Here is a 14561-nt window from a genome sequence, read left to right as displayed (position 1 = left end):
AATTCATAGATTCAAACAAAAATCCAAATTAAATATATTATCACAAAGTTGAAACATAATATAGCTATGATTTCTCTTGTCTCTTTGTCTTCCTAGTGGTTGGTATTGTTTATTACTTAATACATTAGAACAATATAAAATATTACAATTACAATAAAATAAATCTATCAATCCAAATTAAACCCCTATTGCAACTGATTTGTAGAAACCCTAATCAAAACAGATCAATCTATCAATAATTTTGTGCAAAAATCACCACTAATCACAATTTCTGCAAAAATCCCATCAATTGAGAAGGATTGAAGATAAAGGGTTAATTAAGAAATTTAAAATAAATTAATTTCTTGTAAAAGAGAAAAATCATCTAAACTTCGGAGACAAACTAATTCTTTGTTAAAAATGATTAAATTATTAGACTTAGGTATGAGCATAAGTGAGAAGCAAAATTGCTGAATTAATATTTATGAATTTTTTCTAGAAAAGAGTTAGGTGAACTGTTATTCTTGGACTAGTATTCTTTCAAAGGAATCGTCCATGTTAAAAAATAAAAATTATGTTGATATAGTGAATGTTCTCAATCTCATTATTTGATACTTATTTTTGAATTATTTATTTAAAAATAAATTAAGAATAAGGCTTATAAAATCGTTTTAAAAAGATTATTAATGGTGTTAGTATGTTATTACAAGTTGTTATGGAACCATTGGAGTCCAAGAGTTAGTACAATAACTAAATTTAGGTATTTGGTACTATGAAAATTTTAGTCTCTCAATGGGAGGAGATGAACTACCTATTGAGATATTTGTTGAGATTTGAATTTATTACTAAACATTATTGTAGTTTCTTTAATTTATTGGTGATTATGCATTGGAAAAATTGTTGGCTACACCACGTGACGTGTGATTTTATTTGTGGGACGTGTTATTGCATTGAGAATATTGATTGATATTTATGAATTGAAATATTTGTTCATTGTACACATATAAAATTCTTTATTTTAGTATTAATCTATTATTGCAAGGTGACATTTATTAGATTTTAAATTTACTATTCTCTTTAACATATCTTTCAAGAAAGTAGGATTAGGGGGTAGACATTAACTTAGATCGAGAGATTATAAAAATACTATTCTCTTTAAAGCATGTTTTCACGTTATAATTTGAGGATTTTTATTTTTAAAAACATTTATCGTAAAGGTTCTTTGCTAACTTTTGTGATTTATATCTTATTTTCAAAACCTTTATTCATTTTACTTTCAATTTTTATTATTTATTTTTTTAAAACGTGATGTTGAAACACCATTTTCTTTAAAGTGTTTTTCACTTCATAATTTGAGAATTTTTTTGAAACATTTATTGTAAAGTCTTTCTCCAACCCTTAGGATTTACTTATTGTTTTCAACATTTCCATTTGTTTGACCTTTTTATTTTTATAATTTATTTTTCCTAAACTCACTAAAGATTATTTTTCTTCTAAGGAAGTTTGACTCTAATGGGCTTAGTTTTTCCTTGAAACTCCTATGTTCAACTTAATTCATTAAAATGACCTCTTTGTGAGTGTTTATTTTAACGGATTGAACATAATTTTTAAGTCATAACTTATATTAAAAAGTTCAAATTTCAAATCATTCTTAAATATTGAGTTTAAAATAGTTTAAGTCATAACTTATATTAAAAAGTTTAAATTTCAAATCATTAAATATTAAGTTTAAAAGAAAAAGAGAGACTTTTTGGATGACCCATCCAAAAATCTTTAGAAATCCTTAGTGTAAATTTATAAATTACTACCACCTAAGATATGAATGTAAAAGTCATCTATTTTTATCAAAATTAAATAACAGACTTTAAATGAAATTCAAGTTCATACAATAAATTTGACATGTTTAATATACTTAATATTATCAAAATATAATATATACACGCTTCAATTGCATTTCGTAAAATAATAAAAAAAAAACAATAGATATAGCATCTACATATCATTATTTGTTACAAAATAACGAACTCTTCCAAAACCTATGCTTCAAGTATTTTTTTTTTCCTTTTGAGTCACTTGTCTCGCCTCGATCTTCAAACTTGCATTAGATCTTCAAATTCATTGGATTTGATTATCTGAAAGTAGGAGTGTTTTAATAGATTCAATCTATTCTAAATTATAATCAAAATTAGTAAAATGTTTAGGCTAAATCTTGAACCATATAATGGCAAGAACAAGTTAAGCGGAATTATTTTGATTAAATTTGTATGTATAACTATATTGCTAATGTAAATACAACAATACACAAGAATTGTATACCACTATATTGTGAGCAAGTATATAAAATAAGAATATTTTTTTTATTTTTGGTCCAAAATTAGAATAGGATTGGAGTGAATCGAAGATTAATTCTTTAAAATTTTTTACACCAAAATCCAAACCAAGTTTTTCGATCTGATTCGAAATTTGAACACCTTATTTAAAGGTTCAAATTCTAATTTGGACTGTTTGATCGATATTAATAGTGTCTTCAATTATGTCTATAATTTATATTTTTTTTAATTACAGAGATGTTCACTTTAGAAATTTTTTTAAAAAAATAATAATTATAATTATTTATTAACAACAGAAATAAGTAATCTACGTTTATACAATTTAAAAGATATATGTTTTATTTTTAAAAATATAAAAATAATTAGTACAATTTAACTAAATATCAAGGTAATTGTGTAATTTACGCGTTCTAATTGTCAAATCACCCTCGCTGCCGCCAGGCTCTTTTCTTTTAGTTCACATACGTAGCAACAATGACCCCTCTACGAAATCCCGGCCATTGCGATCACTGAACCACAACAGGTATAACAGCAATCATCTCCGCTCTTCAAAATCGAGGTCTGAAAACGCTTCGACGAACGGGCGACATTTTGGCTACCCTTGTTGATTCTAGTGACTGAGGATCCTCCGTTTGACCTGCCAAGTTCAGATCATCTATCAAAGTCGTTCCTCCTTAGCTCGGTAAATCTCAGTTCTGAAATCCTTTTTAGATGCTTTGTTCTTCCTTTCAAACAAACCTCTCAAAGGGGATAAAATCCCAAATACAAATCTCAAGTTCCTTTTTGTTTTTTTTTTTGGGTCTTGTTAATACTTGCCGGTTGATGCTTCTGCTGCTGCTGCTGCTCTTCAGTTGTGTTTGCCTTACTAGTTCTGTTGCTACTTACTTCTTAATGCTCTTTGTTTCCTTGGTTTGATTCTACTATCTGCTTTTGATGTTTTTATTTTTCTTGTAATCAATAAGTGAGATTAAAAAATACATAAAAATTTGTTAAGAAATTGTTTAAACTAAGAAAAATAAATCCTCAATTTTTAAAATCGAATTTACTGGGCACGACGCAAGCAAGTGATGGGCAGAGATTATCCAACCGGAATGGGTGCGGGTGGGAAATTAAATGAAATACCCAACAAGGTTTGAGTGGGGAACGAGGATGCGGGGATGCGACGGGAGAGACAAGAAGGAATTGCTACCAGCTCCAACAATGGAAGACTTGACTGACGATCTTCTGATTGAAATCCTGTCTCGCTTGCCATTCAAAGTTGCAACTCAGTACCAGTGCATAAACAAGAAGTTCCGGGCTCTCATCTCTAACCATCAATTTGCTGTCAAACAAGCCGTCCATTTATATCTGCGCTCAAGTATGCTCATTTGTGGCCGACGGATTTGTCCTACAACCTTCTACGGCATTCTTCTCCACCCTCCTCATGATGCAATGAGCATACCATCACAACCTCATGAAGTCCGAATCTTGGCTTCGTCTAATGGCTTGCTTCTTCTCCTTTTACGATCAACCAATCTATACTGTGTATGCAACCCAATTACTGGGGACTATCGAATGCTACGATGTCCAAATATTGGCTTCAATGAACACGCAGGATTGGCAATCGATTCAAGAACTGTCTCATCTACTCCACCTCAATACAAGGTAGTCACCATTAGCATTAAGAAGAGCGGGTCTGGGTGGCCCTTACGGTTACGGTACGAGTTTGAAGTATTCTCGCAGGGTTTCTGGGGAAAATCCAGCAGAAGTCCAGCTTATGAAAATAGTCAATTTGTGAGTGGCAAATCTGTTTGTTTAAATGGTTGTCTGCACTGGCTTCGCAAAGATGGAAGCGTCATTGCATTCGATGTTGTGGAGGAGAAATCCCGCTTGATCAAGAAACCTCCAGGCTTTGAACTTGGAAACAGCACATGGTTTGGGATCACGGATGGGATGATCACCATGGTTTCAGTTTTAAGGAAGGGGATAGTGGTTTGTACACTCTGTGATTATATTAAAGAAAGTTGGAAGTTCACAACAAAGATACCTCACATAGCTATTGATGAGAATGGCTACAATCATGTGTATCCAATTTCATTTGATGGCATGCAACTTCTTATGCTACTTAGGCACGAGAGAATGGATGGAGAGATCTTTAAGTATGAACTTTGCACCAAATTCTGGAAACATATTGGGTCGGTGACAATGATAACGGATTCCTCTCAAGTTTTTGTCCCTTTTGTTCCTACTTTGGCAAAGGTCTCGCTTGTGTCGAGGCGCAGGATTCCAATTTGTCTCCATCAGTTGAGAAGGCTCCTTAATCTTTCCATTGAAGTCTGAAGAACATCTGAATTGAGGTGAATTTTAAATTTTTTATTTGTTTGCATTTTTGTTGGGATAAAGGCTTTGTATGTTGTCGTTGTTGTTTCTATTTGTTTGTGTTTTATTTTCAGATGAGAACTCATTTACTTGCTAGCTTGACAAATTCTAAGTTTTGATATATACATTACTGAAAACTTTGTAGCCATGTTTAATTGTGGGAGGCATTGTGGAGTTATGTCTTTCTGAAGATGAGATTTTTGGTCTCAAACTTTGATGTGTGTTACAATCCAGTCTTGCTCAAGGCTCAAGGCCACAGCCAATATGTTCACTGACGCATTTTTATTTTGGCTAATTGTTTATAGAATAACACCTCAATGTCAATCCACTCATTATTAGTATTCCCAGGGCATGATGAGTAGGCAATTGAATAGAAATCCCACAAACACTTGTAGCAACATAGTGAAGAAACCAAGTGCAAAACTGAATTGAGGGAAAACTATGAATAAAAAAAAGCAAAAAGTTGAGCCTAAGATTCAGTTTTTTAAACTGTAATTCATTACTTGTTGAATTACAGTAATGCTTTTTGGCATATTAGCTATAGGTAATAGAAAATAGCAATATAGAAGATAAAAGAAAAGCACTAGACCAGAAATTAGTGTTTTTAATTCAAGGTTAAGGTTTTGTTTGGATAGAGGGACTTTTAATCATATCATTCATTTCAAATTTTAAATTCTGTCACTAGAAACCTTTCATTAAATAACATATCCAAATGCAATCCAAGATTTCAAGAAATTCAAGAAACCCGAGATGCTGTTGCTGATTCTTGCTGATTGGGTCTGTATTCCATTCATTAGGAAGTAACAAAAACACGATTTCAAGAAATTCAAGGAACCCAAGAGGAGAAATCAAAGAAAGGCAAGATATAATATAGCATGATTTGGAACAGAGATTTGCCCATTCAGATTATTCATATCCTTCCACGCTGCACCACCATCTTCACAAGTGCGAGTTGTAGCGATATATAAAGAAGTTTCTTTTTTTTTAAAAAAAAATTTCACCCTTCAGAGTTTAAATCAACAATTTGTTATTTTTCGTGGTTATTATATAATGGGTTTCATCTTCTTGTCTTGAGAGACTCTTTAAAAGGGTACAATCGTCTTAATCATAAGCATATACCCGAAGAAATATATATATTCTGTAATTCAAATTTCTTTTTGGTCATCCCTAGAGAATTTAGCAAAAGTCAAATGCATACCATTTTATTAAAAGTTAAAACAATTTAAGAAATTAGTAATTAGCAAATTGGTTTTTAGAATCCTACTCCAACGAGTAGTCAATTCTTTGTAGATTTCCAAATTATTCTTAATTACTTTTCTTCACTAAACCAAAACCACTACGCCTACCTTAAAACCAAGTCATTGCATAACAGGGATTTCCAAATCCTTCTCTACTTCTGCCTCAAAGCCAAATCATAACACAAGAAGAGGATTAAATCATGGTTCTATATGGTGGGCCTTTCGTGCATGTATAACCATACAGTTAGTACTGCAAAACCTCCTAAATGGAAAACGTCCCTGAAGATCTTGTTATTGAAATCCTATCACACTTGCCATTCAAGGTTGCAGCTCAATACCAGTGCCTAAACAAGAAGCTTCAAGCTCTCATCTCTAACCATGTATTTGCTATGAAACAAGCCACCCATCTGTCTCGCCGCTCAACCGTGCTCATTCGCTCCCCCGATGTTACTCCAAATCTTTTCTACAGCATTCCTCTCTACCCTCCTCACGAGGCAACGATCATTCCAACTAATTGCTTGTCGCCTCGAGCCCCTACGGTCCAAATCTTAGCTTCATGCAATGGCTTGCTTCTACTCCATTTACCACGCGCCAATCTTTATAGCGTTTGCAACCCGGTTACTGGGGACTATCAAACAATACAATGCCCAAATAGTCTCTTCAATGGACACGCAGGATTAGCAATCGATTCCAGAAACGTCCTCTCTCCTCAACCTCAGTATATAGTCCTCATCAGAGCTAAGGAGAGCCAGCCCTTAAGGTTACAGTATAAATTCAACGTATTCTCGCAGGGCTCTTGGAGAAAATCCAAGACGAGTTTAGCTTACGAACATAATGAATTCGTGAGTGGCAACGCTATTTGCTTAAATGGGTGTCTGCACTGGCTTCGAGTAGATGGAAGTGTCATCGCATTCGATGTAGGGGAGGAGAAATCTCGCTTAATCAAGAAACCTCCAAGCTTCCAACTTGGAGACAATAAATGGCTTGGGATTGCAGATGGGGTGATCACCATGATCTCTGCTTCAAGGGAAGAGATAGTAGTTTGTGCCCTCATTGATGATAGAAAAGAAAGCTGGAAGATCACAGCCAATATAGGCAACATAGCCCCCAAAGAGAATACCTATCATGGTGGATTTCCCATTTCATTTGATGGCTTGCAGCTTCTTATGCTATATCCGGTGGAGAAAATGGATGGGAAGATCTATAAGTATGATATTTACTCCAAATTGTGGGCACATATTGGGACAGTGCGAAACATGCGGGATCCCTCTCAAAATTTTTTCCCATTTCTTCCTACTTTGGCAAAGGTCTCAATTGCACAATCAGGGCTGAAAATTCCAATATGCCTCCCTGAGTTGAGAAGGCTCCTTAAACGTTCCATTGAAGTTTGAAGAACATCAAGGCTGAAGTATTTGTTGATTTTCGTATGGAGGGCTAGTAATTTTTTTTATTTTTTATTTGTTTTCATTGGTTTTTGTTTTATTTTTGGATATGAGAACTGATTTACTTCCTAGTTTGATAAATTGTTAATTTTCATAAACAGTTTACTAAAAGCATATTGATTTTTTACATCAGAAACTACAGCCCGTTTAATTTTAGAAAATATTTTTAAATTTTTTAATTCTAATTTTATAATTAAAGATGTCCTAACTAGCTCCAATTTTATAACTAAAGATGTCATAAAATTTTATTTCAAAAAGTCATACTATTCATTTTAAGGAATTTTTAAAAACATCAAAAAAGATGTTTTTTAGTTTATAGTATAAAATTGAAAAAAAATAGAAAATTAAGTTGGAAGATTTAGGGTGCGTTCTCTTTACTTTTTAATTTTCAATTTTGAGTTTTGAATTCATTTTCAGTTTTTTGTTTTGGTAATATGTTTTTAGAAAATTGAAAACGCGTTCTTTTTGTCATTTTGAAAAACTATTTTTTAAAACAAAAAATTAGAAATCGCGTTCTCTTTGAAATTTTGAAAATATTTTTTTAATAATATTTTATTTAATAAATTTGATTATTAAGTAAATTATAAATATTTAATATTAATATATTATTAAAAATATATATAGATTTTAAAATTAATAAATTTTATAATATTTTTTCCTATTACAATAATAAAATATGAATAAATAAATAAATAAATATGTTTTGAGTTTTGAATTTGTTTTGGATGAAAACACTCAAAATAACTTTTTGTTGTTTTGAGTTTTCTTCACAATTTTTTTTTGTTTTCAAAAATGCATTTTTAAAAACAGCAAAGAGAATGCGTTTTCATTATTTTAGAAAATTAAAAACTAAAAATAACTTGAAAATAGTAAAAAGAACACAACCTTAGTTATTTAATAAAAAATTAGAGTTAGAAAATAAAAAATTTTCTATAGCTGAATAGGCTCTAATGTTTAATTTTTAAGTAAAGATAAATTTCACAAGTTATACTGAGAGTTGTCTAAATTGCACCTACCACTTCTATATTTTTAAAAATAATATGCATTTCCCTTGCTATTAAGATACGAAGCAAAATGACTATTTTGTTTCTATGTTTATTTTTTTCTTCTTTCTCTCGTCTCTTTGCCCTCTCTTTTAGGGGTGAGCATTCGATTTAACTGAATCGAACCAGCCATTTTTTACCAAACCAAATCGAACCGTTTTAAAATGAAAAATCAAACCGACCGAACCAAACTATTATACTAACCGATTTAACCAAACCTGAACAAATCGATAGTGAACTGCACTTAACTGAATCGAAAAATCGAACCAATTATACACAATAATAATCGGAAAAAACTGAATCGATTATACCCAAAATCGATATATCCGAAATCATACAAACAAAACCGAAATTGATGAACAAATTCCTACAAACAAAACAAAAGTTTGCAGCCAAAAGTTTTCCACAAAGAATTGACAAGTCTGCTGGAAAACCATTGCATATAAACATAAATCATAAACAAATATAGCCCCCATTGCATCTAAACATAAATAATCAACATAAGTCTGCTAAGTCTGCTGAAAAATCATTGCATATAAACATAAATCATAAACAAACATACCCCCATTGCATCTAAACAATAAACATAAATCATCAACATAAGTCTGCTGGAAAACCATTGCATATAAACATAAATCAAAAACAAACATACCCCCCCCCCCATTGCATCTAAACATAAATCATTTGCTGGAAACTAAGTCATGCAACGTGACTTAACTACAAACAAACAAATCTCCATTTTGACATGCCTGTTGGAAACTAAAACTAACAAATCTTCATTTTATATAAACATCTAAACAAACATTTACCAATATAAACATCTAAACAAATAATCTTCATTCTATTTATATAAACATCTAAACAAACTAATCTTCATTTTTGTGTTGTCCTCAACATAAGTTTATTGAGTTTGCTGGAAACTAAAACTTAACTACAACTCTACAAACATTTTGACTTGCCCCTTCCAAAATTTGATCACAAGTTGATAAAAAAAATCTATACTTACCTTTGAGTACAGATTTTGAAGCAACTAAATACATAATGACGTTAGAAACTTAGAATGTTATCAGCTCTCCTCACCTCGTTGCATCTAACCTACAAAAGAAGTGGAGCCAATATATGTTAGTCCATAAAGAAATTTGTTCAAAGCAATTCCACTTCAGAGTATACAAAAAGAAAGGTTGTATAAGTACTTTTACCAATATATGTTAATACCCATGAGGATAATTAGGTTGATATTTTTTTCACCAAACGAAATGCAAATGTTGTACTCAAGAACAGTGGAACAGAAGCCCATTCATTGCAATTATTAACTGCATGCACCACACAGAATATAAAATATATACTTACAAATATAAAATATATACAACTAGAAAGTAGAAAACATATATACTTACAAATGCACGAGATTTTCAAAATCGAAAATCTAAATTTCCATATTGGACGTTGAGCTATTGCTTATGATAACCTTTGACAATTCTAAAAGTAAAATGTAAAATGAATAGTTAATATCAAAATAACATATATTGAACTAACTCTTGAGTAAATTTAAAAGAGAGTAAAACTGAATTTTACCTTCTTCGAGTTGTTCAATGTGCTTTAAATCTTCTTCAACACCTATTGAGGTGGTAGATGACCGAAGACAATCTTGCATACAAATCAAACTTTCAATCACTTTAGGAGATAAAAAACTCCTAAATGGATCAAGTACTCGACCCCTAGTGCTGAATGCAGACTCAGACGCAACAGTAGAAACTAGAATTGCCAATACATCTCGAACTATCGAAGACAGAATAGGAAACCTATGACAATTTGCTTTCCACTATTTCAAAATGTCAAATTCTTTAGTTGGAGGCTCACACACTTCACTAAAATACTTATCCAATTCTGAAGGCACAACTATAGATCCACTACCACCGCCACACTTATGTTTTTTGAAGCGAGAAAAAAATGGGTTTTCAAAGTCGTCCTTATCATCCGCCACAACAGTTGCAGTAGACACTTTAGATGACTTTCTAGCATCATCTCGAGGTCCCAACTTTTTCTTATATTCCTTATATAAAGCATATAGGGCATTTTTTAATAATAAAACTACACTAACTCCTCTCTCACCCTGATACATCTTTTTCAGTATATATTCCATGTATTCAAACTTGTACCTCGGATCAAGCACCACAACAATATAAATTAAGTGATTTGTTTTATGCAGATTTCCCTAATATTTATCAAACTTTTCTTTCATTTTTATCGCCATTTCCATCATTTCAAAATTGTCACTCTCCAACCACCCTTGTAAGAGACAATGCATCTTACTAAGCTCATGAAAAAATGTATTGGAGGTGACATATGATGAACCCGATACTCACAAAGTTAGCTCATAAAAATATTTCAACACTTTGACAAAAAGTCTGACCTTATTCCAATCCTCTGCTTTCGGTCTCTCATCTATAGTAATAACTTTGTTCAAATCAGTATTCCAATTACTTGTACTAAGATCAAGTTTAAAACAAGGATCTTCTTTATCAAATCTCTCAAAAGCCCTCTCAAACTTTTGAACGGTCTCTAACATCAAGTAGGTAGAGTTCCATCTAGTTGCAACGTCCAACGATAATAAGCCCTTACATTTAATTTTTTCCATTTCAACATATTGTTTGAATTTTCTCAATCTTGCAGGGGATTGTCTAATATATCTAACTGTATCCCTAACTCTTGTCATCAATTCATTTAGGCCTTTCAACCCATTTTGTGCAACCAGATTTATAATGTGAGCCACACACCTCATATGCAAATATTGCCCATTGATAATACTAATATCCTATTTTGTCATTTTTTTTTCTTGAAATTAGCCACAACAACATCATTTGAACTAACATCATCCATGGTCAAAGTAAAAACTCTATCAAGTTCCCATCCTATGAGACATTTCTCAATTGCCATAGCAATGCCATCACCTTTATGACTAGAAATTAGACAAAAGTTTAAGATTTTTTTCTTTAGAATCCAAATATTGTCAATATAGTGCGCTGTCAAGCACATATAATTCATCATTTGAATTGAAGTTTAAGTGTAAGTGGTTAAGTAAACTCTTTGACAAGAATTTTTTAACTCATTCATCATGTTCAACCTCTCTTTATTGAATAATTCAAAACAATCACGCGCCATAGTCCAACGTGAGGGAAACCAAAATTTTGGACAAATAACATTCACAAAGTGTCTAAACCCCTCACGTTCAACAAACTTGAAAGGTAGCTTATCTACCATCAGTATACGACCTAAAGCCTTTCTTGTGAGCACTTGATCAAATTTTCAATTAACCACTGTAGCAACATTATCACCACCCTCTCTCTCACCCCCTGTTGCAGATGATTGAAAACGTAATTCCATTTGACGAGATTCTACAACATGGGGGTGTTTCTTACTATTTTCTATATGATTTCTTAAAGCTGTAGTCCCATTTTTTTTGGGATCACAGTGGAACTCCTTAGAACAATAGTTGCATCTTCCTTTAATCTCACCCTCTGAATTTGTAAACTTGGTAAAATGATCACAAACCTCTGACCTAGCTCTTATTGGTTTTCTCTTTGCCTTCCTAAGTGATGTTGCACCTTTATCGTTTTCTAGTTGGCTATCTTGGGTTGGTGCTATTGGTGCAGGCCTTGAACTATCATCCACACTAGGGATATTTGTGGTGTGAATCATGTCTTATTCTCTTGCCATCTAAAATTAGATTATTAATACAATTGACAATTATAAATTTAATTTAAATGTATTTAAAGACTAAAGAGTAATTTTAATTTAATTTAAATATTTTTAAATACTAAAGACTATAGTTGGAAATGGCATCTATGTACATATATTAGGAAACCCAACACATAAAAACAATGATCAATTATCAAAAAATCATATAGAAATATTAATATGACTTTACGTACATTGCAAGAGGAGGACGTTGAGGCTGCCATTTCGAATGAAGTACTAGTGTAATAACACTTATACTCCCTGTTACATTACAATAAATAATATTATCAAAATTAGTCTCTTTCAAATAATAGTAATATTGTCATTACTATTATTTGAATGGCCTTGGAAGGATAACCTTAGTGGGGTTTAAATAATACCACCACTAGTATCCATAGAAACCTATGAGAAGATATATTTTGGTTGTGCACATGATTTTGAAAAATATATGTTTTTATTTTATGAGTGAAAAATATATGTTATTTGTCATGCATTTTTTTAAGTATGGCTTTGAACAATTCAAACCTTAAAGATCCATTTGACTATATCACCCCGTTTTATTTTTATTTTTCAATAATATATATTGATGATGTACTTGTCTATAGTGATTTTCTCAATAAGCATTAGAATAATCTAAATACATTTTTTCATGTCATAAAAAAGAATGATTTTGTTATATCAGTTATAAAAATGCAACTATTCCAAACAAGAATCAAATTTCTCGGTCATAATATTGAAAATTGAACTATCATTCCTAATGAGAGATCTCTAAATTTTGGAGATAAATTTTCATATGAGATTATTAATAAAACCTAGGGATTATTAGGTAGTCTCAATTATGTTTCTAATTTGTATTCAAATCTTGGAAAATTGTGTAGACCTGTGTTTGGTAGGTTGAAAAAGAGTCCTCTGACATTACATGCTTTCATTTACATACATCTCTATTGTTAGGATCATTTGAAAACACTTTAAACAGTTACCTTGTCTAGTTATATGTCATCTGAAGTCATCAAAAATTATTGAAATTGATGCATCTATCTAATATAAGATATGGTGGCATCTTGAAACAAGTCACTGATGGTCATAAACATATAATCCATTATCACTTTGGTACTTGAAAAAATGCACAATTAAATTATGTTACTGTTAGAAAAAAGTTTTATCCATCAAGTTATGTGTTGTGAAATTTGTAGATGATTTTGTTAAATCAAAATGGATTAATGCCATTATGCCAGGAAGAAATCATTTAATTAAAACCAAAATAAAACCATAACAAAAAAACCAAAAATGGATTGGGACAATGTACACAAAGACAAAGTTTAGTAGCATATCAAAAGATTCAAAACAAACGAAAAAACCAAAATAAAACCAAGAAGAAATCATTTAATTAAAACCAAAATAAAACCAAACTGAAAAAGAAAAAACCAAAAATGGATTGGGACAGACAGTGTACACAAAGACAAAGTTGAGTAGCATATCAAAAGATTCAAAACAAACGAAAAAACTAAAATAAATGAAAAAATACCTAGGAGTGGTGGACGCGGACGGACAACGTACGGTTGAGCGGTTCAGCGACTTGGCGTTGGCTTTGAGCATAACCAAAAACAAAGTTAAATACTGGAGAGAAAGAGAGAAACGCAATGGCCGATTAGAGACTCACCTGTGATTGTGTGAGTATGTCGATGTCTAACAAAGGCGACAGATAGGCTCGGACAACGGAAGCGACGAAGGAATCGACTACCGAGGGCGATGAATGAGGGCAACGACGACGACGACTGGGGTTCGAAATAGGGTTTATGGGTTAGGGTTTTGCTCTCTCTCTCTTTGAACTTGGGAAAGCTAAGGAAATCGATGAATGCAGCGCGGAGGAACCGACTATGGGTCTAAGGCTGGGTGGGGTCTTACTGCAAAACGATGTCGTCGTTTTAAGATATACAAAATGACGTCGTTTCATATATTGGTCGGTTCGGTTTCTTTGGGTAAACAACCGAGCTAACCGAACTGCTAAACAGAACCGCTAAACCCCTAACCTTTTAACCGAACTAGTCACTATCAACCTAAATAACTGAACCGAACCAGCCGGTTCGGTTTGGTGGGTTCGGTTAAATCGAATTAATGCACACCCTTACTCTTTTTCTATCTCTTTCCTCTTCTTTTTTATCTTTCACCTCTTTATTCTTTCTAACATCATTGATGACCAATGATGATTGATTCAACAATCGTCTTTTCTCTCATTTCTTATTTATTTCTCCCCTCTCTCTTCTAATCTGTCTCATTGTTGACTATTGATGAAATTTGGGTTTGTCTTCCAACTCGTGTTTAATATTTCAATTCATCTTCTAAAAACTCAAGGGGTTTCTAGGTTTTTTTAAAACTTTGATAGAAAACTCTAGATTTTTGTTCAAAAACCTAAATTCAAAGCCAAAAACTCAT

At 32.1% G+C, this 14561-nt stretch overlaps 2 protein-coding genes across 2 annotated transcripts; both read left to right on the top strand.

Moving 5' to 3' along the window:
• Nucleotides 1–2757: 2757 nt before the first annotated feature.
• Nucleotides 2758–4857, top strand: LOC127807162 (putative F-box protein At1g57580). Its single transcript, XM_052344822.1, has one exon. The coding sequence runs from the start codon at nt 3423–3425 to the stop codon at nt 4626–4628; it is 1206 nt and encodes a 401-aa protein (XP_052200782.1). The 5' UTR covers nt 2758–3422; the 3' UTR covers nt 4629–4857.
• A 1314-nt stretch (nt 4858–6171) lies between these two features.
• On the top strand, nt 6172–7296 carry LOC127808610 (putative F-box/kelch-repeat protein At1g20790). The gene has a single exon (XM_052347180.1). The coding sequence runs from the start codon at nt 6172–6174 to the stop codon at nt 7294–7296; it is 1125 nt and encodes a 374-aa protein (XP_052203140.1).
• The last annotated feature ends 7265 nt before the right edge of the window (nt 7297–14561 follow it).

Source organism: Diospyros lotus, chromosome 8 (genome assembly GCF_014633365.1).
Source record: "Diospyros lotus cultivar Yz01 chromosome 8, ASM1463336v1, whole genome shotgun sequence".
Taxonomy (NCBI): Eukaryota; Viridiplantae; Streptophyta; class Magnoliopsida; order Ericales; family Ebenaceae; genus Diospyros; species Diospyros lotus.
This window is presented reverse-complemented; position numbering and strand designations above follow the sequence as displayed.

Bases quoted from the DNA above. Each gene is read 5' to 3' on its own strand.
- LOC127807162 (XM_052344822.1), top strand. From the start codon at position 3,423: ATGAAATACCCAACAAGGTTTGAGTGGGGAACGAGGATGCGGGGATGC.
- LOC127808610 (XM_052347180.1), top strand. From the start codon at position 6,172: ATGGAAAACGTCCCTGAAGATCTTGTTATTGAAATCCTATCACACTTG.